Source organism: Clinocottus analis, unplaced genomic scaffold, assembly GCF_023055335.1.
Source record: "Clinocottus analis isolate CAN_PGR_092001 unplaced genomic scaffold, fCliAna1.0.p SCAF_9, whole genome shotgun sequence".
In the NCBI taxonomy this organism is placed as follows: domain Eukaryota; kingdom Metazoa; phylum Chordata; class Actinopteri; order Perciformes; family Cottidae; genus Clinocottus; species Clinocottus analis.
Window position 1 is genome coordinate 16104607 of NW_027176251.1, and position 24571 is coordinate 16129177.

At 47.7% G+C, this 24571-nt stretch overlaps 1 protein-coding gene across 2 annotated transcripts in view; it reads right to left on the reverse strand.

Annotated features, from left to right (window-relative positions):
* Nucleotides 1-24571, reverse strand: part of rspo2 (R-spondin 2) — a 54645-nt gene that overhangs the window by 2413 nt on the left and 27661 nt on the right. For both annotated transcript variants that reach the window (XM_068570313.1, XM_068570314.1), the window contains 2 exons: nt 20633-20776; nt 20181-20369 (listed from right to left, as the gene is read on the reverse strand). In XM_068570313.1, the coding sequence (XP_068426414.1) occupies nt 20181-20369; nt 20633-20776 (333 nt within the window). The remainder of the gene's footprint in view (nt 1-20180; nt 20370-20632; nt 20777-24571) is intronic.

Here is a 24571-nt window from a genome sequence, read left to right on the forward strand (position 1 = left end):
AGCCACGCTATGGTTCGCTGAGGGGGGAGAAGCACAGGAAAAGTGCAAAAGAAAAAACAAAGCCCCGTCGTTCGGTTGACCGATCCTGGGTCTTATAGCTGGACTTGATCGAGCCGCTTCTCGCACACAAAAAAATACGTAACGGCGTGTAAAATGCGGCATTATCTGTAATTGCCGTCTCATATGTGCCGGCGTTGCGATGGCCTTTTAAGCACCTCTACAAAAGAGCTATTTCCCCATTCTCAGAGCCACACTGTGAGGTAGATTTAAAAATATTCACTTCAAACCGACACGCACGAGAAAGCAAGATATTGCTCTGCTAATAGGGTCTCCCAATGAATAATACAGATGCATGCAAACATCAAAACCATCTCAGCGCTATTTCCTGCAATTAATCTAATCTTGTTATTTTGAGTCACGTTGCCAATCGGAGCCATAAAGTTTCTCGCACACAGCTCTAAGTTAAAGTCAGCCTTTGAAAACAACCCCTGCTTCAAAATCGTGATGAATGGCCGACAATTGAAAAATATTACCAGAGGACTTTGTACACTTGTTTAGCTGATGCTTCTTTAGATGTTTTTGCAAGATTTACGGTACAATAATGTTTGTTAAAGTAAATCTGGAGCTGAAAGGCCTTTGGCCTATAGGTGTGTTTTCCTAATTGCTCTTTAAAGAGGTAATTTTTTATTGAAAACAGTGTTGCTAGGGACCTGATAAACATGGCTTTCAGTGCAATCAACTCAAGACGAATTACATTTGATGGCAATAAAGTGCTCCCTCAGCAACGGGCCATTTCTTGGACGCAGGGCTGGATTTAAACTAAAAAGGCCTGCATTTACAGCTGCAGCTTGCAACACACACACAAACTGCAGGACAGAAACAAATTCAAAACTTTGTGATCAAAAACGAGCCGAGGAACCAAGAAACAGCTTAAACTAAATTAGATTTTCCCTCCTTACTGAAAATGATGAATAACTATTTTAATGAAATCTTTCTGTTCTACATCACAGAATAAGCCTGTAGCTGAATCGTGTGGCGATTGGCTAGCTAAATGTAACTAGCTTAACGTTAATAGCAGTAGCTGCTACCTTCAACCACATAAACATGTATTCATTAATCTATAACATGTCAATACAAGTGAATGGACCGGAGCTACTTTTAATTTCTCTGAGCTACAGACTCTATATTTGTATTTGTCAGGTATTATTTTGGTTCCGTAGCGATGATCTTTTTGTATATATAATAATTAGCCTAAAAAGATGTTCAATGAAGGCATTACATTATTGTTTTCTGCCTCCGGAGTTACTGCTCTCTTGTCTTGCTTGGGCAGTTGTTTCCAAGCCTTTTGTTTCCTTCCTATGATGTTGTGTTGCAGCACGTTGATAACATCCATTCCTCCTGGAATAAATAACAAGAACAAGTTCTGGAGGTCTTTACAGCAGGAGCCAAATACTTTCAGCTGATGCCTGATGCTTACCAGTCGCTGCTTATAAACCATAGTCTTAAAAATCACCAGATTCTGGATATTGTATGCACATTCTTACTAAATCCAGTGTGCTAATACGATCCACTCCATATTCCTGAATGCTTCCAGGATCGGTACCAGCGTGATCAGTGTCTTTTCAAGCTTCAGCTCCCCAAACTCAATGATGCCACTTCATGAACTCATCTATACAACTATCTCAGATCATATTTCATAACCCAATTTCCATGTTGACAGCTAGAGGGCAACCAATCCCCACATAAGCCCCTTCCCCCAGCATCTGATGCTGGAGAGATGGTTTCTCATATTTACCAAAGAACTCCCATTTAGCCTTTCCTGCGGGCAATACGCACGCTGATCACTGGGCTTTCATCATCTCATATTTACGGTCGATGTAATCACTTAAGCTGATTACCAGGGTTCACAGAGGAAACAGTTTCATTTGCCTGAAAAGAAATGATTAAGTCATCTCAATCGCTTTCAAAACCCAAGAACAAATTCATAAATCTTCGATAATTTTGTCTTGGAAGGCGCAGCAGGTTTCAAATCATTGACTGTCGCTGTGTTGCGCCGTAACTGGCACAGTGAGGCTGAAATCAAAGGAGCACAGCTTTTATCTGGGAATTATAATCCTTCTTTATACTTCTCTCGCTCCGCTCCGGCTGCATTTACTATCGCTACAGCGAGCCACGAGTTCACCAATGTTTAGTTTTCCCCCATTGATACAATCTTCCCCTGCCAACTTGACATTTGTGTTTAAGTTTGAAATGACAATTAAATCAAACAAACAAACTGAAATCTCGAGCGCAAATCAAAATGTTTTGTGTTGCTGAATCAGAAGCAGAGCCTGCGGTGGGAGGGCTGTTTACCGCTGTCAAAAATGACCTTTGTGGAATTCTTTTATGCGTCCGCGCGCGCACGCTCGTGGGTGCGAGCGCGCTCTTGTGAATGACATACGGGCCCTGTACGCCCGTGCGTCACTGATTGCGAGCGTCTATATCACCTACGCTGAGCTTGAGAATCACTTAGCGTCATTTCCAATCTTCCCGGCTGCCAAACCAGCGAGCAGAGCGCTCTCGCACGCACTGTGGCGGACGTTCCTCGCTAACCTCCCAAAGCCGGCCGGGATCCACCGCTTTTACTTTTTCCTCCTCATCATTCTTCTTCTCTCCTTTCCCCTCTCTATGTCCCTGCGATTGCTATTTGAGGCGCCCAGCAATAATCGAGACGACAGCATGGTGAAGGTCCAACTAAGAGTTAAGCGCTATTAGACGTATCATATTATTAGGCTCGCACTCCAGAATAATATCTCCTTGCGGAACGGCAACATGACTACTTGTCCAACTGATGCACTGAAAGATAATCAGTCAAATCCATATCCAGCGGGAATGAAGCCAAAGCCAAAGCTCCCTTCAGCTGTGTCAAAGCTAATATCTTTATTTTGGAAAAGGGGACTAAACTGAGGAATATGTACATGAGGGAAAGTGTGCATCATGCAACTGTGCAGTATTCTCTGAAATAAGGCTGTTAAGGAGGATTTCTCCGCTTAAGCAAAGAGACTTTTTCTCCCCTTGCTGGCCCCGAGGCTTCTGTGTGAGTATCTGTATGTTACCATAATCACAAAGGCAATGCATGACCTGCTGAAAAAGAAAAAGAGCAATGCAGCGACTGTCGGCACAGGCCAAGTGATTTCATCCACTCACGGCCCCGGCGGCAGTGCAGGAATCGAAGGCCTAATCTTATCTCCAACGCTTGCGGTTTGAGAAAAATCAATGGCTGACCTCGAGAAGGCATTAAGACATACGGTAAATGGGATCACACACACTGCTGAAAACTCTCCCCCCGCTCTCCCGTTACCCCATCGCTCCACTCGACGCAGACGGTCAATTGATAACTCTCGTTTCGGACATTGAGGTGGGGGACGGGGGGGATCCAAACATTTCTGAAGAAGATTCGGGTGGACTTGGGGAAGGTAAAGCTGTTTTTTTGACGGCTCGTCTTTTTTCATAAACAGGCCAAATAAGAGGCCATTATTTATTTGTGAGGGAAGGAGAGAACTACTGGCGCCAGGGAGATTTGATTTCAGTGGCAGAAATTGGATTAGCAGCCATTAAGGGCCTCCTCACACATACATTTATAATGCTGTGGAGGGGAAAGGATCTGTGGCAAGCCAGCGCTCTCTTTACTCACACACGCCGACAGCTCCTCATGTCTGGGAAAAGGTTACGGACACCGACATTGCCCTCTGAACTCTAGCGGATTTTATAGGCGGGACACACGACCTCAAGTGACCAATAGTTCATCAAGGCGTAGGCCAGAGGCGCGCCACGAAGCAGTGGATAAATGGTGTTGCAGGAAGCTGCTTTGACATTTGGAACATGAAGAAAACATGATGCAGATGTGTAGAAAGTGTAAAAAAAAAATTTAAAAAAAGAAGAGGAAATGTGTAACAAATACAGACAAAGAGAAAAGAAAAAAATCTGCGATATTTGGGAGGGAAACTACTGGGAAATACTGCGGCAGAGACAGACGTCAGATGTAGGAAAAAAGAAATCAGCCTTTTTGACAGGGAGGACAATCATTTACAATAAGCTCATCTTGCCAACCGGCTGACAGGAGGCTCTCTGCACAGCGTCACTTAGCCCTAACAAGGTTACTTTGGATCACACTCTTTCATTCACTCTTTCGTTCCCTCGCTCCCTTTTCCCCCCACGCTCTGCTTACTATCACCGCGCTGCGAGGCGAGAATGATTTAAAACATACGCATTCCGATTTAAAAAGCTAATGTTGGGATTATGTCGGTCATTATTTTCTCATCTATGGCCCGGCATAGGATCCGCGCGGAGATTAAAAAAAAAAAAGGAGCAGGTTAGCTCACCGCTCGGCTCTTTGATGCTGCGTTTCACTGACAATAAGTTAAAGCGAAAACCCGACTCGGGAGATTAAGGTCTCCGAGCGAAGAAGTCCCAGCAAAACATGCATGACTGACGCGGTGATTAATACGCCTGATGGCCAGTGTGGACAGAGTGTTTCCCCCCCCCCTTCTGGAGAAGGTCGATCACACCAGCAACAAGCTGCCGAGGAGGGACGATGACCCCGCACGCTAACGTTCCTCTCCATCCGTCTCCTCGGGGTTCAGAGTCGTGCTCTGTTGCTTTTCACAACACGGGAACGGTTCCTTTGCGCTGTTGGGGCTACCAGCCCTGGCTCCCGCCTTCAAAAGGTGTAGCTGATCACGTAAAAAAAAAAACCTTCCCTGACGATTGTTCAATTAGGCCAACGTCCCAAAAAAAAAAAAGCTCAAAAAACAAGTAATGGGCTTTCCAGAGCTATTTTCTCTCCCCTACACCTTCACTTAAACACTAGTGCTGTGTTTCAGAAATGTTGGAAAGTTAGGAATTACTTCTTCCTACTGTACTCGGAAAAATTAAACGGTATAATCCCCTTAGGTCAGGATTCCAAGTTGGAAACTTGGAGGCAGGATTTCTCAGGTTTCCGAGGCCCACTTTGATGCTGGCATGTCAACATGGCACTGTAAGCCTTAAATACCGACTCCTTTAGTTGATGCTCAGCGTTGCACTCGAGGAATCTCTTTAAACATCTGTGTGGCAAACAGCGTATTAACAAGTAAATTGAAAAACGTCAATCAATTAGTCGCTAGACGTTGAAACGGCTCTACGTTACTCAGCCCGGCTCTGTCTGTAGTGCTGTTAAACAACTCCAAAGCCTTCGAGACCACGCATCACATCTTCTGAGGTATTTACTGACTATCAAGAGCGAGCTCGGCTCCCGTCCTCTCAGTGAGGCTGTTGGGCTCGCACACCCTCCAACTGTCAACAAAACCAAGGTTAACCCCAATGTGGGCAAGTGCTGCGTTCACACAATTTTGGGCAGAATGCTAATTTGGGAGTGTGCATGCATTATTATAAGGTGGTTAGCCCAACTGCTAACCTAGATAAATAGCCTACATCTTTTGTGTATCTGTAGTCCCTCACCAAGTGAAACCAGACACAGTGTACGGCTTCGACAAAATTAGCTACACAATGTCAATATTGGATTTTTATTTATGTCTGTGAGCAGTGGCACATTTGCAGCCATTCTGCAAACGGTTTTATGGCATATTTTCTGTGTCAGAAATTCACAATATCTCAGACACAGAATTACAAGTCGGAGGCCTAAAGCTTGATTCAGAGGGCGTGTTTTCCCCACCTGGATGTTTGGGACTACGATTATAAGAAGTGTAAAAGCAGCAAAGGCCAATGCTGCCTCAAATAGCTGGACCTACTTATTGCTGTCCATTTACAGTTGAATAATAATTCCTGTTCATTTGGATTTCTTTTTTACCAAGTTGCTGGTGTTTGATTGGATATTTTAAAAAATAACTGACTATAGATTTGAATCTATGTATTTAGTTGTTACATTTTGTTTAATTAGAAAACATATGTTTACATCAAGCCTGATGCTGCCTTGCACATAGGATGATTATCCCAGTCACTTCCTCACAGTAAGATAGCTTATTTAAAAAAAAATAATTAAAAAAAACAGTATCAGATCTGTACCAATACCCAAAGCTCAGGTATCAGTATCAGTACTTAAAAAGTTGGAAGTTACATCTGGCTTTTTAGCTCTAGCTGAAAAATGGGCATCGTTGTTGTAAAGCTTTTGCCGAAAAAAATATATTTTAATAACTTCATATCCAATACACATAAAGTGTTTCATCTAAACTTCACATGAAATTACAAAAAGCCGTCTCTCCTAAACGGCAACAACTGGTCTCAGCAACAAGAGCTAGATTTCCTCATCCCGGCGGTAAAAGCGGTTCAGCCATTATTTCTAAATGTCTGGTGGGGGTACCAGACACAGAAGAAGAAAATAGGTCTAAAGGGTTCAATCGCATGACGTTATATGGTTTCTGGGCTCTGACATATTGCCAACTATTATGGTTCCCCCACTTCCGCTTGAAGCTGCCAAGATGTGACGACTCGTAGTCTAGCTTGAAAGCAGAGATCTGTACGCGCCCTGCCTCCACCCTCCAGCAATGAGAGGTCGTTTCAATGGAGGCCTGCCGTTGCTGTGACTCAGCCGCTGCAAGACTTGGAACGTGCCAGCGAGTGAGGTTTCATACTCTCTTCTCATTATTCAGGCGCATAACTGATCATTATCGACTTTCGTTTCCACTAAATGGAACCTTGTTGTATTGCAGTGGCTTCGCGCAGCCGATGGTGTCATGAGGTTACTGTCAGCAGCCAGGCAGCAGGCATCGCGACCGGCTCGCCGAGTCTGATGCGCCCTTGAAACCGCAGGACTCGGAGAGAAGCGGAGCGGCCTCCTCTGCGGTCCGCTATCACCCCCCCCCACGACTGACTCATCGACACATCTGGGCCTAAGTATATGGGGCTCTCCTGCCCCGCGGGCACTTGGCTAAATGAGGGATAATTAGCTTTAGTTGACTTTAATGAATGGCTTAATGTTTCATTTCGGATGAGAAAAAAAAAAAAAATACAAAGCTCAGCACTTATCAAAGGGAGGCCCCGCGCCGAGGTTGAGGGGCCCCGCTGCTGGTGTGGGTCTGTTTGTTTTTGTATTTGTTGTGTGCACGGGGGCGAGGCGGTCTGAGCTGAAGATAGCTGCAGTGCGCGGGGGAGCGGCTTCCAAATGTGGCCGTGGATCCAGAGATTAGGAGATGCACAGTAGCAAATGTATCATTCTAGCAGGGAAGCTATACCACAGATGTAGACTCTGTCTTTATTAAACGCCATAGGAAAAGGGCCACTTTGATTTCAATGTCCTGTATATCAATATGAGGCCTCTGTGAAGGCTTTGATAATTCCCACATGCGTTGATATAAAGCAGGAAGTGTCTCACAGAGTTATGAGAGGGATTTATCTAAAGTTTCCGTTAAGTGTATTGCGTCGGGCTGATGAAATGAATCATTTTCAACAGACACAAGATCCTGTGTGGAGTTATATTTGCTCTATTCAAGCTTCGATAACGAGCTGCTCCCAAGCAACTCTGATGTAACTGTCATCTGCGTTTCCACGTCTTTACACTGACGCACTATGTTCGCTGCTGCAGCTTAATGTGGTTCATTATCTTTGCAGTGCCATTAAGAAGTAAAAGCTATTAAAAGCTGGACTTGGCAGATCAGTTCAGTGTCCTTTTACACTCTACCTTTTTCCATTTGACTGCAAATCAGGCTTGGCATCCTTTGACTAATAGAATAGAACGCATTCACTCTGGAGGTCCTCAAAAAGTCTTGTCTCGGTGTAAACCAGCACCCCACCACGATTCAACTGTGCACTTTAAAAAGGTGCACTCATACTGACAATGGCTCGGGGCAGGGAAAGCACATCCTGAGAGGCGACAGCTTCGCACTGCGCCATTAAACCAGTGGCGGGCCGTCAGGGCCTGCTGAGCCTTCTCTGGTGGCCTAAACAGAATCATATATTTAGAGCTATTTTAAAATTTAACAAATACACTACATGTATTATGATTATTTTACCCTATTAGCTTATTTTCTCTTTGCACAAGCGACCAGTTGTTCAACTAAACAGCTGCCGTAGGTACCAAATCCATGGCCCGCCACTGCATCAAACTAATATTTGGAACACTGTTTATCTGAGGAGGTGAATCGGCAACTCCAGGGGATCCGTTACGTATAATGTAAGCCTGGGCCTCGGGTGGCAGTGGAGGTGGAGAGGGGGCGGGAGTCAACCCCCAACGAAGGGCCCTTGCTTGGGGATTTACCTGGCTCAGCCCTGTCTCGCGAGCCTCTGGGTCTTCACGAACAAATGCAGAAGGAACAATCATTCTGCATTGCAAGAAGTAGGGGTCTAAGAGCAGGGGGCTTTCTGCGCTCCTACGAGGCTATAAGGTGGGTGAGGGTTTCGACAAACAACTTGTAAACTACTGGCAGGTCGTACACGTCAACAGCAATGGTCCGATTGCAGCTTAGGAACTCAAACCAGGCATGGCAAGCATGTCAACCTTTCTCTGTGTGTGCTCGTAAGAGCATATAAAGAGTTTGGAGAGTGGTGTCTTCTTTTTGGCTCTTCCAAAAACAAGAAAAAAAAAAATGTTAAAAATGGATTACACAGTGTTTGCTTGCTCTAATGTAAGCTGCAACCAATACCATGACCAGCTTACTAGCTTAATACCTCGTAACCGAGCGTTAGGCCAAGGCCGAGACACATATCACCAAACTACATTAGTTTGTGGGGTCCCCGATTACTTAGGGTGGGGGGGAATAAAGCTCCAATCATGACCAGAACATCCACTGTATCATGTGGAGTCCTGGATGCTGTCACAGTTTAGAGTAATGTCAGCAAAACAGTCAATATTAGCTCTTATATTTGTCCTTATTGTCAGTATACATCAGCTAACATTAGCTCAATTAGTCAGTGAAAAGTTATTTTGATGGTAAACTACTGCAAACCGCACATGTGCCCTGTAAAGTGGAGTGATTGCAGCTGTATTGCGACAGACCAAGGTGACAGGTGAGCCAGAGAGTCGCCACCGTGCATGCGTTCAACAACAATGCTTGTTCGTGCAGCGTGCGTTCTCTAATGCCTCCTGGTCTGCATCCTCCTGGTCTCTGTGGGTCTGCGAGGGAACAGGGGAGGATATAGGAGGAAATTGTCCGGCATGATTCCCTCTTTATATCTCATTTCTGCACAAGTCTCTTTATCCGCCCTCCTCTCTGCTGGGAAATCCCAGGAGGAAATCCCTCACATGTTTGGACACGGAGCACAACTGTCCCAAAACAGGACCAGACCCTAACAAGCGGGGAGCCAAGCTAAGTCAGACAGGCTTAGACAGTAAAACAGAGACGGGGGCCATCAGGATCATGCCGCAATCCCCGTGCAATGGCCAGTGATGAGGGAATCAAGTCTGCCCGGCACTTTTTGTTTTCTTTGATTGTTCAACTAACTCTCGAAAGTCGCCCCTTGTTTCTGTCTCCTCTGATGATCCAACAGACTGCACATATTTTTTGATAAAAATAGTTTGCTAGTTCACAGCGGATGAAAAGGGGGTGGGGGTGTGTGTTTGATGTGTTCGCGGAGCTCCTGTTGCATGGGGGATGGGGCCGTGTGAGAGAGAGGTAAAGCCAATTGAGGAAGGGCTTGATCCTCTCTAAGGCCTGTGCTGCATCCAACACTTTGTCAAACACCAGGCCGACGGACAGCTGAGTGGCTCCGACAGATCTGATCACAGACATGGGCAATAAGAGTCAGCGCCACTCAGCTCCTCTGTCCAGGCACCGCTCTCCCACTCTTGTCTTGTAATCCCCCTTCAACGGACTAAAACACAAACAGAGGGCTTTGAGGCATATGGCAGACATTTCCTTGTTGTTTTTCACCGCGTATGATTACAGTGTAATTTCAACGGTCATTTCAGGGTCTCACCTCGACGAGGAGAGGTTCGTGTACTGCAGAAGGCTGCGGCATCTGTCAGAGATGCAGCAGGGGAAAGGAATCAAATCAAAGGGATGCTTAAGCTCCCACTAATCCAAAAGAAATGTCTCAAGGACCGACGGGATCACGGTCCTGAACCCTGCCACCCAGCGGGATGGAGCACTTATGTTTGAAAAGGGATTCGATACGGTACCTGGGAATGGGTTGGGTTTCATGACACAGACCACTCAATCATGTCCTGAGGTTTTTTTTTTTCCTCCAGGAGCCATCATGTTACATTCACTCAAAAGGCTACGTCGCGGGTATTTCCCACAAAGCAGATCACTCAAAGTACAGACATCGGGAAGGTGCTCACCAAACACGAGGAAGGGGTCAGCTAACCCAGAAAATGTTCAGGATTCAGCTGTTATTGTTAACTTTATTATAAATATGTTGGGATATTGTACCCGCCATCTCCATTTCACGGACAGTTCACCCCAAAATCAAAAATGATCATGATAATTTCCTTTCACCTGTTGTAATATTCATCAATCAGATTGTTTTGGGTGCGAGCGTTGGAGAACTCCGACGTGGCAAAATCTGCTTTCTCTCAAATTTTATTGAACTAGACACTGCTTGTGGGGCTCAAAGCGACAAAGAAAAAGATAAGCTTTTTTTTTTTTTTTAAATCAACAGCAACATCTTTCCAAAAATCATGAGCAAAGATCATTTCATTCATTTGAGATGGACTTGGTGTGAGCAGTTTCATGCAGGAACCACGGTTAAAAGAAAAGAGTTGCTGGTCATGATTTCTGGAAAAGAGACTGATTGAGCTCCACTGAGATGATACTGGAGAGAAGGCCGACATGTCTCGGGCCGATGTCTCCAGCACTCACACAAAGCCAGTCTAAATGGATGAATAGCACCACAGGTGGGAGGAGAAACACCACGTAGCTTTAATTTTGGGGTGAGCTGTCCCTTTAAGCTGAAATAGCTAACCTGTGACATCACCCCTAGTGTTTTGCTTTTGTTGTGTCGGTGGGAGTGTGGCGCTACCTTAGTAAGTTGGCCCTGGCCTCTACTTACCACTATAATGGCTCTGCGATTACTAACCCTAACCCCCCCATGTGTTTGTCACTGTTAATTCACACACACACACAAAAAAGGCGTACACACACAGTCAAAGGCCGGCAGGTCTGTACTTGCTGCTTTGCGTTGTGTCTGCGTGCTCCGGGTCCACGCTCGTGGACATGAGCGGGTCAGAAGCCACAGCCTCCCTCTGAATCAGCAGCTGTAATTAAAAGCTGCGATGTCTCTGTGAAGAATCCCGCCAGAGATGGAGAATGAGAGGGAAGGAGGGCGGAGAGGAGCGGCGAGGGGCTTCTGGTGGCTGGGGCCAGTGCAACTGTGCGCCAGATGTTTTTCCGCCGTTGGGCTCCTTCGCCTCGCTTCTCTCCTCCTCCAGCCGGAGAGCCAGACCACTGGAGAGCGACGGGGCTCCAGCGCACGAAGCGCTCGCCGCGGACATCGTGCGCCACGCAAACACGTCCTGCTCCGTTGCGTGCGCGGGGATCCTCAGACGGCCCCGCGCCGCGTTATGCGATACGCGAGCGAGAAGGGTGTCATCGGAGTGCGAGACAGGAAAAGGGGATGGAAAGAGGCACGGGGAAAAGAGTCGATAATGTGGTGACTTGTTCTGCCTGTGAGGTCTGTTTTATTGTTTGGCGGTGTCTATTACGCGTGTCTCACACTCCAAATACATGTGTGTGTGTGTGTGTGTGTGTGTGTGCGTGTGTGTGTGCGCACATCCTCATCGGTCCGGTTGGGTGGAGATGTGGAGATGAAAGTGTTTGCGGCCCACGGGAGAGCTGGCAGCGCCGTCGGACTGGAGGTCTGGCAGACAGGGATGCAGCAGTCGGATCCCACTGTGACCAGCTTGTGTTATCTAAATATGAAGTGAGAAACCTCCACACTGGGGCCCTCTCCAATATCAGGTCAGAATGCTGTGGACACTGGACTGAAGCAGAAAACAGATGATCCTGTGTGCGCGCGTTTGATATCGTTACATTTCTCCATTCCAAACAATTCCAGTGAGGTTCAAAAGTCAGTGTTTTCTCCGAATGTTACGCCTGCAAGAGTGGCGGAGTCTCGACGGCTACGTTTGGATCATCTTAGCGCACTCGGAATCCATACTAATGACATTTTTTAAAAGCAGGGGAGGCAAGGTTTCATTGCAGGTTTTACAGATTGCCACCCCTGGAGCTGCTCTGTAAAATCCTTAAAGACATCACTGCTCAGCCTTCTGATATGAAACGAGGAAATAATCACCGACCGTGCAGGCAAACCTCCGTCATGTCACAAGTGTACGTCTCCGGCTGGTAAGAAACATGAATGTCATAAAAAAGACCAAAAAGGAGGTCCATGTGCGAGTCAACCCGACTTCAAAAGATCTCATCACAAGCTGTTGCCGTCCATCCGTGTAAAGACACAGACCGTGTCTCATCTGCTGTAAAAAAGAAGATAATCACAGGGTGTAACTGTACAAACTGCCCGTCAAGGGAACGCTCACCGAAGGCGCGCTTTACGGCCCCGACCGGGTCACGGGCAACATCGGCTCATATACCTCTCAGCGGGGGGAAATAGCTCCCGTTTGCGAGGCGAGAGAACATGAAAACACTCCACTTCTGTACAGTATCTTCCCCTCCTCCTCTTTCTTCTTCTTCTTCTTCTCCAGCTTGCTGCCACTTTGTTTGCTTGTGTACGTCTGTTTTTGATGGGGCTGTTGATGTCGGAGCCACATGCCTCATTTCCTCTGCCGGAGCAACGGCAGCGGAAGCCTCGCGAGCGTCGCGGCGGTCCTCCTCTTTGACCAAAGTCCCGCTGAACAATGTGTGCGTACCAGGTCTTCCAGCTCAGAAACAACCCATTCAGGATCGCGATTTTGTACAACCGTGCGGCTCACGGTACAGGAGGAGTTTAAAGCACCGACTTCTGGAGATGTTTTGGCCGTCGAGCGGCCGTCTGCTCAACATCAAAGTGTGCTCTGGATACCTCCAGCCGCTGGCCTGGGTTCACTGGAATAGCATGACTACTGATGCACACTTCACAACCGAGCGAGTCCAACGAATAAGAGGACTGCTGCATCTAATGTCTGTACGCGGGTTTACAAAAGAAAGCTCAGCAAAACCACAACTCAACTGGGCCAAAGAGTGTGAAGAAAAAAAAACCCTTCACTCACACCCCTCCTCTTTCTTCCTGCTTGGAAAAGACCAGATGACAATAATGTGGAGTATGGCGCCCCAGCGAGCACCGCTGACCCCTCCTCATCCCCCATCCCCCCCCCCCCCCTGTTCTTTGAAAGGCCTCCACATGTTTATGGCTCATGCCTGTGGTATGACGATGGATTCTCCATATAAAAGCCAGCAGGATCATGGGGTGTTTCAAATATTGCTCTCTGAAGACAGTTGCTGACAAAATGACAGCAGCCATATTTATTTTGGTCAGAGCGCAGGGGCACTTAGTGGGAAGTTAATCAGAGCCCCCCCCCCACTCTTCCTCCCCACACACCTCCCAATAAGGAATGCACCCAGGGGCAGAGAAGTCTCAGACTACTGGTAATGACTTTCTCCTCCGACGGATGATTTAACGCGGCTCAACTGCACGAGAGGCAGAAAAATAAACCCAGAAAGTTTGGTTTGACATAAAGCAACTGTAGATTGCCTGTCCGGACGAGAACAGATCGACATTTTTGTTATCTGTCAAGGAAGAGATATGAAACACAAGCGTAACGGGGTGGGGGGGAATAATCCATGGCAGAGACTCTCCAAGATGTTATAGCCGAAACAGAACTTGTGTTAATTTGTGACTGTGACCGCAGCGGGGACCATAACTGCCATTGGCATTGGGACGCTGGCGACCTGGCCAAGTCAATGACAGGTTGATGTGTCTTTCCTCTTCAGCCCGACGCGGAGCTTCCAAAAGACTGTCATCTCAGCTTTGCGGTGTGCGAGTGTGTGCGTGCACAACGCGAGTAACTCATCGTTGCGTTTCTTCGTCTTGATTTCTGGAGCATTCGATTCAGTGAATGTACGCCGCAAGATGCTAACCCAGGCCCAGTGTCCAGAGGCCGTCCACGCAGTCCCAAAGGATGGCGGGGCACTTCTGCGGGCCTTCTCACCAGCTACTGTGTCGGCCCCTATGGAGCGGCCTTATTAAATGAAGATTAAACTGTGGCTCCCCCAGTCACAACGGGCTGCAGTGCGAGGCACACATAATCACTATGACAGGTCGGCTGCCAATTAGTGCTCTCCTTCTGTCCTGGGAAAACGCTCCTCGCTGCTCTCCCGCTGGCGGGAAGAACTGATCCGGATTGTCTGTGATATTACCCGGGCCAAAGATCGCCGTTAATCACCAGCCGTCATTCCGCTGTGGCAGAAGCGAGAGCAGGACTTGTCATCTGGCCACCAGCTCTCCCTCCCCTTCCAACAGTCCTGACTCCCCTACACAGCACACCCAGGGATCATTAATCGGAATAATGAGATAAGTACATTGGAGGAACAGAAAAGGCAAACCTCTGTTCTCAAGTGCTCTGGATAGACTTCAGAGTGGTGGCTGGAGCAGGCCTCCATCGATGTTTGGCTTGGATAAACAGCATCGTGAGCTCTTCTGCTGGGATGGGAAGAGCACGCTCCATCAATTAGCCTCAAGTTGAAAGCGTGCATCTGTTTCATAAAAAAAAACAAAAAAAAACTGGCCTGATATAAGGCTAACAGGCTGACAAAAACACATCCAGAAATGTGTTTGGTTGTCGGGTTTCCAAGGCTAACACGGGCCAGACTCAGATGTGATCAAACTGGCTGCGTAACTTAAATGCTCAGAAGTGAACGGCATCTTCCGCCAGAGCTGAAATCCCTTGGCACGTAGAGTATAAACACCAAAACTGTGTGTCACACGCTCGTACGCACGCACAGGCGCGCGCTAACCGCCGGCTCGTACGCAAAGTCTGCCAGAAACCGGATTTGTTTGGTGTCTCGGGCGGCGTGCGCAACAGACAAGGCGGTTGAGCTTCCTCCACAGCGGATTTGAGGCAATCACCGTTGCTCCGTGCATCGTTTTACGGGAGCAGAGGCTTTGGAGCAGATGGTTCGCAGACGGTGAGGACCAGGAGGTCCACAGCACTGCGGAGTCACCGCAGAACCACACTGGCTTCAGACAGAACCTGGCGTAAATCCCACCAGTCAACCAAATCCTCCTGGGGTCTGTTCGATGCCGGGGCGGATCTGGGTTCACTTTGGTCGCTCCGTTCCAAACTGTAGGTGCTTGTGGTGTAAAATAAACAACTGGCCGCCTTTATGTCATGTCCAAGGCCTTAAATACTGACAAAGACCCCGCCGGGCCTTCAGATGTCACACTGCGGAGGAGGGATGAGGCAGTAAACTGAGTGCAGGCGGGTTTATCTTCCTCTACACCCCCCCCATCCCGCTGAACGTGTGAGAATACTTGTTTATCCAGGGGTTTGGAATCGATGGCGGAGGGAATCGACTGGGCATCCCGGCTACACAAGAGGCAGTTATCACAGTTACAGTGCAAACAAACTGCACACAGAAGTTATGACAGACCTTATTAGTGGTGGCTGGATCCGAGCACGCGGATGACTGATGGGATGAAGGACTTGGCCTCGATTGAGCCCTACAGCAGCAATGGTTTCTCTGGTTACACACACGGGAGATCAATACTCCCACGAAGGTCGCTAGCTCTCCAAGTACAGGTACCTGATCCAGTGGCCAAAGATAATTATATGCTCCTACTTTCTTATTCTTCCTCTCTCTGCTCTCCTCTTCTGCACACTGCACTGCATTGTTCTGGGAAGCCGAGGTCTTAAATAGGTTTCTGTTGCCAGCTCTAACATTCGCTTCGCTATAAATGTTTACTGTTCCATAACTTCATATTGTAAAACTCCTGTCCTTGTTTCGGGTTGACTTTGGACTTGGCCGCCTCCTGCGCCGCGACCGCCCTCTCAAATGGATCTACTTGCGCCTACAAATCAAGCAAGCGGCGCGGCACACACGTTGCTCCGGCCTGCAAACACCGAGGCGTTTTTGCGCCGTCTGAGAATTTGAAAGCCGATTTGTAAAAAAAACGGTGGGAAATTAGCTCGGGTTGCCGTGGTGCGTTTGTGTTGGACTTTAGTCCCTCTTAAATCACAAATCAGGGATTACGTTAAGAGTGGGAGTTTGGAGGGATTTTGCATTTTAAAGTTGTTTACACAAGATCTAATGTCACTGACATGGCAGAAGCAGCTGTTGTGCATAGATTATGGTGGGATGGGTGGGCAGGAGATCGGGAAAGGAAAATAACCCGATGGATCGATTGGTGACGCGGGCCGCAGAGAAAGAGCAACCAAACTCGTCACGCCCACACACACGACCAGTGAATCTCGGGACAGGGGCTGCTGGGAAATCTCTGCACGGAGCGACTGAATGGCATCAATGTGGAACAGCCGAGCGCTGCTGCGTTATCGCTCTCCTCACCTTTCCTCTCCCATCAGCTCACAAGACGGAGGAGGGGTGCAGTCTGTCAATGGTGATAGTGCCGGAGCAGCTATTAATAAAGTCTCTTTATAGTTTATAGGCTGTTCACAGCACCACTCCGGGGATCCGGAGGATGGGAGAGTGTTTTACCGCCTCAAGAGTACAACGCTCACGCCAGCTATGCAGCCACGAGACGAGACCTCCTTACCCCTCTGGAGATTGTCTCGCGCATCTTCCATTGAAGTATTGTGTGCAAACCAAAATTAAACTGCTGGCCGAGTTTGACAAAGATTTTCCATCAACACTGCGCCGGCATTTTTCATAATCACTTGACGTTTTAAATGGGTTTAACAGCCAAGGGACCACCTTCTTTTCTTTATCCAAATAAATAATGCTGCAGTTATGTATTCTCACTGCCAAAAACAACAAACAAGCAAGTCAAAGGAACCACAGATTGTGAACAGTGATGGCGTACACATACAAGTGAGCACGCGCAGTTTGGCTATGGAAGTGCGGCATTGCGCAATAGCTTGTCAAGCTAGGGAAGGGCTTTATCCACCAAAGATCGCAAAATTCCACCGAAATAAATGAACTTTCCAGATCTGTGTGCCGTTAGTGAGCGGGTAGAATACATGAGCAAGTGGACCAGTATTCTGTGGCTGGATAAATGCATGTGTTTGGTGCATTAACCTAGCGTGTAACGTTACCCCAGCGAGACATTACGAGCTTAAGAGTCACTCGGTGCTTTCAGCCACGTCATCCGTGGTCACGTACAGAAAGGTTTAATACCATGACCAAGAGTTTTGAGTTCATTGAGTTTTAAAATGGGTGTAACAAACATGTTTGATCAGTCCAGTTAGGCAACAGTTTGAATTAAGGGCTTGCAGTCATCGACACCATTGCAGTTTGACAAATGGCCTCGTTAGCTGGTGACTCCGTGGTCGTGCTGACGGCAGCTGTTGAAAACAAACAGAACATGGAGGTGTCCGCTCTGCCGAACCCGAGTCCGCTAATGGAATATTGATTCGGACAACTCAACATGCGACAACCAGACATGTTGATGCTGTGAACAGTTTCTACTTGTCTGGACGGCTGGGGCGAAACGCCATGTCCGTATGAACATGTGTGACGACGTCAGCTGTGAAAAGGCTTGCACGGCTTCACATGCAGGTCCGTGCACAGTGCAGCTGCTGGAAACGTACCAAATTCCCATTCTGTATTTGACAAACTTCTAAAGTTTGCACAAAAATCAGCTCGACGGCTGCGATGGAAATGGCGCTCGGGATTCTGCAGCGTAGTGTCTGTCAGTGTGCTCCACGCGGTCGCTCCCCACTGTTTTGGGGACAGAATGTGTCATCAGGACAGTGGTGTTCTGCCAAATGTCGAACGAGAACAGAAAATGAATCCCAGCAGTGCGAATGATATACGGTGTTTACACTGATCAGCAACTTAGCGAATCAGACACGGTTTACACAACTCGCCATGTTTGCTGCGAATGCCTCACCTCGTGACATTATCTGGGCTTTATTTTCTCTGCTTGTGTGTGCCTTACATGTAGGGATTAGGTCTCTGCCGACACAGAGGGAAAAGAAGAAGATCATTCGCCTGTTTTCCTAAGCTGGGAGACAGGGATCTGTCATTGACGTCCTGTGGAGTTTAAATACGTAGCCATGTAGAAATGCAAGCCCGGGTGATCAGATAATCATTGCCATAAATAGTGTATACCTACATGCTGCGTCCTCTTATTTCCTGTCTCCACTTAATCCCCAGCATCTTTACGGTATGCAGTTATATAATCCCATGCTTATCCTAAACATTGGTGTCTGGTGTCCGGTGAGAAGAGCTGATCAAAATGTTCTTAAGTTCCGAGTGATAAGAAGTCAGAAGAAGTGCCCATTTCGTATTAATGCATATATATATTTCCTGGGTATAAAAATCCATACAATGTGGTTACAGTTTTTTTTAAATTCTATTTAAAGACTCAATTTACCACACTGCAGTGCAAATCCTGTTATATCAAGAAGTGCTAGAGATCTATCATTCATTTCAAAAGGTCACATAACAAGGTACTTCATGATGACCTCAGCCATATTGCAGCCCTTTCTTGAACCTCCACATCCTGATCACCTGCATTTCAGAGGGCGGCCTCTCCTCCCACAGGACCATTCTTTATTATCACAAACGGGAAGTGATTATTTTACAATGTCAGTCGGTCGAGCTCCCATAAGACGGCACTGAATCTCTCCTGTTGGACTTCAGCAGCTTGCTTCTTTTTTTTTTTTAACATTGTATTTATTTGAACTGAAGAGTGTTGCATTTCACTGGCTTTTGCCAAGTGGGGATTTTTCACTGGCGGTCGAGCAGTGGGGAATTAACAACATATGCCCCAGCCTGAAATTTACCTTTATTAAACGGGCCACCGCGGCACTTCACGAGCACGTGGAGTCCTAAGACGCACACACTGCGACACGTTTACGCGTGGCTTTTCACCACACCGCCAAGGCCGCTGATCTTCCACAGGGAGGCAAGTCAGTCACTGAATAAGGAACGGCACCGAATGGACTGGTTTGCCATGAACAGTAGCTTTAAGTAAGATGGACAAGGGCAGTCGGTTTATAAAGGACTGAAGGAGAATGGTTCTGCGATGCACTTTACACCTCACAACAACTTGCCATCAGTGACTTCTTGAGATAATTACCGGCAGTAACCATGTGCAACAATGCCACATTTTAATTAAATAAGGTCATAAAGTTTCTTGGAAAAGGTCAAGCAGGCCCGGGAAAGTCGTGAAGCGGTGATCGGGGGTTGGGGGGGGATTTTCCCCTGACAAATGGGACGGGGCTTTAGGAACTAACTGCACCATGGAATCACAGTTTCCAACCCAGAGAGCGACGACTGCCGTGGAAGTGTTGTAATACGAGAAAACATCAGGGTTTGTCTCAAGTTTATTTACACTTTCACCACTTCACTTCATGATCCTCCCATCCAACACTCCAGGCCAAAAATGGAGAAAAATCCTCGAGGTTAGAATATTTTCCTCTCTGTTAAACAATGTTTTTCTTTTTTTGAAAGCCTGAATGATATCTGCCACTGTAATTGCTTCCTTATTTGGTGAATTAAATATTTACGCTGGGCCTTTCCTAATCCAAAGTTTACGAGAGAACGAAAAGTGCATTAAGGAGAAATATATTTATTTTAAAAGCACTGCTAACTGAGGCCAACCCCCCAGCCCCAAATGGTGTGTTTGGACCGGCTAAAAGAAATGGTTTACTTTTTGAAAAAAAAAATATTTCCCTTTGCTGTATTCACACCGAGAGAAATTCCAGAATTGACTTCTCATTTAATGGCCTGACATACATGCTGTGTGCACCGCAAATATCTGACGGGAGGAAACAGAGACGGCCATTGAGGAAACCTGCAGTTCGTACTTTGAAGAATTCCACCGGGGAGGGGACGGGAGATGGGGGGAAAAATAGACCTCAGAGAAGGAGCTGGCTCGGACAAGGACGCCATGGAAAAATACTGATATTCACACGCGGAAACACTACCGTGCACCTCAAAAAAAAAAAACACACACACACACAGACGGTGAAAAAACAAAGCTGAGTGGAAGGTACAAGGGTTACATGAAACAGGTGGAACTCTGGGAGGGGAAAGAGCTCTCCTGTGGGATACGGGGGCTGTTTTCTTTAATATCCACCAGAGTAGTGTTAACTCTGAATTGGACGGTATCTCACACATACACACAGACATATGGCTGTATAACATCCTTACTTCTCCTGCAGTGCCTCATGGACATTTTGCACATCCTGGACTCGGCGATGGTGGGACAGGGTATTGTGTCCTTGGGCGGTTTCTTTACAATGTGCCGCGTCCGGGTCTCCAGACCCCACTTGTAGCCACAGGTTTTGTTTCTCCTGGTGCAGGCTCCCCATTCGCTCCACTGGCCCACCTCGCAGCCCTCTGCAGGGACAAACAGACACAGTGAAACCACAGCGGAGAGCAATGCGGAGGAGACTCAAAGGTCCCCGGGTCGCGCTTTAATACGGAGGCGACGGAGCTTCACTGGGATGCTCGAACCTCCGTGTGTGGGGTCCCAGTTCAACTGCTTTTTTTTTTGTTGGGGCAACATAAGCAGGACAAACTGGGAAGTTATAGAATACAGTTTACAGGTAAAGTAAGGTGTAAAAGTTTTTTTTGTGTGGACATATTTGTGTTTCACGTACCTCCACACTCCATGGTGTCCTCCAGCGGGGCAAAGCCCTCGGGGCACTTCTCAAAGCAGCGCCCTTTGTGGAGGTAAAAGCCCGACTTGCACTTGGTGCAGAAGTCTTTGCTGAAGCAGGACTCGCAGTTCTCTATCCTGCACCCTGGAGAAAGGAGGAGAGACAGAGAGGAGAGTCATCAGGGTCTGAGCAACCTTCTCATCTGGAGTTGATCGAAAGCTGAGGGGTTTGGGGAACGAGGTTCTTGAAAGGATTATGTTGTCTCTCCCAGAAAAAAAAGAAGCTGTCTGTGCCCTCGCTATCATTTCTCTCTGGGTTTCAATGTGCGTTTCAGAGAACACGTTTCGCCTGACAGATTTTTTTTTTTCTCATCTTCTTGTTTTTGTTGTTCAGCAAATCGACCGTGTGAAACGCAGCAACAACAGAGAGACACAGAGGAATCGTGTCACGCTGACCTCTTTCAACAAAATTGTCGCAACATCCTACAGTTTCACTGGTTTCAACTAATGGCCGTGCTGCGACAAGAAGAATACATCCTGTTGAATAGTGTCCTAAATATGCTACACTATCACTCCACATTGCTCCAATATGTGTGTCTGTGTGCATAACTGAGGATTACTGGGGAGTCCTGTTTTCATTAGAGGGTGAATGATGGCTCATGATCACAATGCCGGCCAGCTGTGCGGAGGTTCTGGCCACAATATGAAAAGGGGGAAGGTGGGGTGGGGCGAGGGAGGGCGAGGAGGGGGGGACAGCAAAACGTCGACGCGGCCTCGCCAAACAAATGCTAATGCTTTTAGTCAGCGAACACAACGGCGCACTTATCCTCCCACGCCCTGCTGCCGCACATGGCCCACAGCGTCGCGCGATTCGCAAAAGGAAACGGCACGACAATGTGTCACGGCGCTCTGACTCTGCAAATAGCACGTCAGGAGGGGCAAATTACAACAACCACACCAGCAGGGCGACGCACAGGCCCACATGATTAGAAGGAGCCTCCCATAGCATGGCTAATTTATGGCGTCCCTCAGAGGCCCATTGCCCAATGGGCTTCCAATGTCGGGGAGCCGCGCTCTATGACCTGCCGCCGTCGTCAGCCACCGCTTGCAAGGTTGCTCCACAGGTAGGGTGTAATCCGCCCCAAAGATCACGTCTCACACGAGGGGTGGGGGTTTCGGGTGGGGGGGGTGAGACATGCATTAGCGCGTATGTGATTTTCCCCACATGTGAGCGTGACGGAGGCTGAGGGCTGCTCTTTTATCTGTGACCCTTGCAGGGCCCGGGGAAGGGAAGGTTCTCACAATCACACCCCTTAATTACACCATCTCCAGCTAACCATCGGCCTCCTCCTCGACATTCCTCCAAAACGAGGGGGTCCCTCCCCGCTTTACTTTGAACCCTAAAGTATGGCCTCTGCCCACTCACTCTGGTCTCACGCTTTACCGACCAGTCTAAACAAACCATGGACACACACACACACACACACATATATAAGCACAAACACACACATACCAATCAGATATGGCTTGAGATACAGACCCACTCGGGCCCTGAAGCTGTACTCCACATTCTGAAAGAAAACTTAGATAAACTGTATATAAATCACTGATCTCGTTGGTAACTTCCTGCGTTCTCACATCATGCTGTTATTAATTCAATCATCTGATATTAATTATCTCGGTATTTCTTTTGCTGCATTTTATCTCTGGACAATATGTATTGGATATCTGGAGTTACGCATAGCTGTGGAGATTTTGGTGAGGAATGTGTGAGTCTAAGAGGCATAAATGCATTTTGGCTGTCTTTTTCTTCTCTGCCTCTCATCCATTTCGTTCTGGGTGAAACCCAATCGTTCAGGCTCGGGTTTGATACAAACTAAACCCAATATGAGGAGCAGGCTAATAAATCACCAGGCTAATTGGAGAACATAAATCTGTGTTCTACCCGTCACACTTCCCAGGCCTGACTTTTAGCTGCTCAACAAAACAGAAATATAAAAGACAAAGAGAGGAAACAAGAAACATCTGGCAGTACTTTCAAGCACCAGAGTTGTTGTGCAATGCTCAGTTATTGACAGTAAATAGGAGCAACACAGCTGTGTGAAATACTGTAATCTTGCTGCAGCAGGAGCACTTGACAATGTTTTCTGATTAAAACCGGACTGTTCGGTTTCAGAAATGGCGCAAACGCCCCGGAGACATTGTTTTCCAAATAGAAGATAAGTAACAATGTCACTCTGCGAGATGGATGACATATCAATGCGGCTCCACGGGAGCGAGAATGCAGGGAGGCAAAGCCGGAGGGTCAGAGGTCATCAGGGAGCGAGGTGGGTAGGAAGGGATCACTGTGACAGACATTCATCCCTCTGTCGGGTTTATCTGGCAAAAGGCTATCTGGGGCAGCGTGAGCTATCTGTGACACTGGAGAAGCTCCCACACGGACCAGCGGGCCAAGTGAGGCGGCTCGACCGGCAGCTCCACAAACCGATACAGGGGAGCGGGTTCGTTCTTCCAGCAGGATTAACCTCTGGACCACCTTTAAAATCTCCGTCTAGGTGCCTCGGGGAGACTAATGAGAAATAATGAGGTCATCAGATCCCATTGAAGGCCCGGTGTTCCTGGGACTTAAACGCATTATCATCATTATCTCCCGGCCTGGTTCTGGCCTCCGAGTTACATCATGAACGCAGGAGGAAAAGCCTTGTGTTCCAGCTCTGAGGGAAATTTCATACAAAAAAAAAAAAGCTGTGGGTAAAGTGGCACTGGCCGCGCGATTTATAGAGATGTCATCAGCGCTGCGGCAGTTCCACCATTACCCATATCGCTGTCACGACTTTGATTTTTATTTTTTGGTTGTTAGTTTGACTTTACACTTGAATTTTATGTGGTTTGCATGTCAAGTGCATTTGAAGTTGCGAGATGAGTCACAGAGCGTCACTTGCGCTCTAATGGTGCATGCTTGGCAAACGATGTCCCTTAGCTGTGGTCTGGATAGGGAACCCACCGATTTTATCACGGACACGCAAAGCCTCAAGTCAGCTTCAGTCAACTTCTGTTCCTCCGCAGCCCGACAGCACCATGTGAAATCACTCACTTTACATGGAGATTCGCCGTGTAAAGAAGAGACGCTCAAAAAAAAAAAAAAGAAAAGAAAGAAAAGGATGAATCTCTCGTGTGGGGTTTTGTCGCGTCATCTGATCCGGAGGGCGGGTTGCGAGACCGCTCATCAGCTCGTCGAGAGAGTTAACCAGAACCAATGTTGCACAGCAGGAGTGTCCATGTTGTAAAAGGCCTGGCAATGCGAGGGGGAAAACAAGCCCCATTTTTCCATCCCTCGCCTCCAAGCTCAGTCGAAAAAGCTCTGACCTACTCTCTAGGCCCCGGGTTTGGCTGACATGGAGGCTTTGGCTTGCTCGCTGCCACCCAGCCATGTCGTGTGGAGCTGCGGATGGCAGGAGTTCATGGCAAAGGCCAGACCTGCCATGTTCTTCCCAACTCCCTCCGTGCTGGGTTTTCTTTTCCACCTGGGTGCTCCTCGGCGCGCCAGCGGAGCGAGCCAGGTGAAGCGGTGGTGGTGTTCCTGTCAATCGGCATCCCCCCGCCCCAGAGGAAGAACGGCGATGACAGATGTGTCAGTGGTCCTCCAAGCTTCTTCCCTCCAAAAAAACACAGTGTGATATGCCCCGACCTGCCCCTGTATCTGCTCGTCCAGCTCCAGTGTACACACACAGACGGCTCAAGCTTTTCAGACAGCGGTCAAGCGCAGACAGTCAGTCCGTCCACTCACACTTTACACCGTTTGCTATGAAATGCGGGGTTGTGAAAAATAACCCGATTCAACTCAGGTTTCGGGCTCGGTTTGGTGGGTACATTGTGTTGTCTGGCAAATCTGAAAGTTAGTGAAGCTGTGATGATTGACCGTCTCTTGGTGAGGCACATA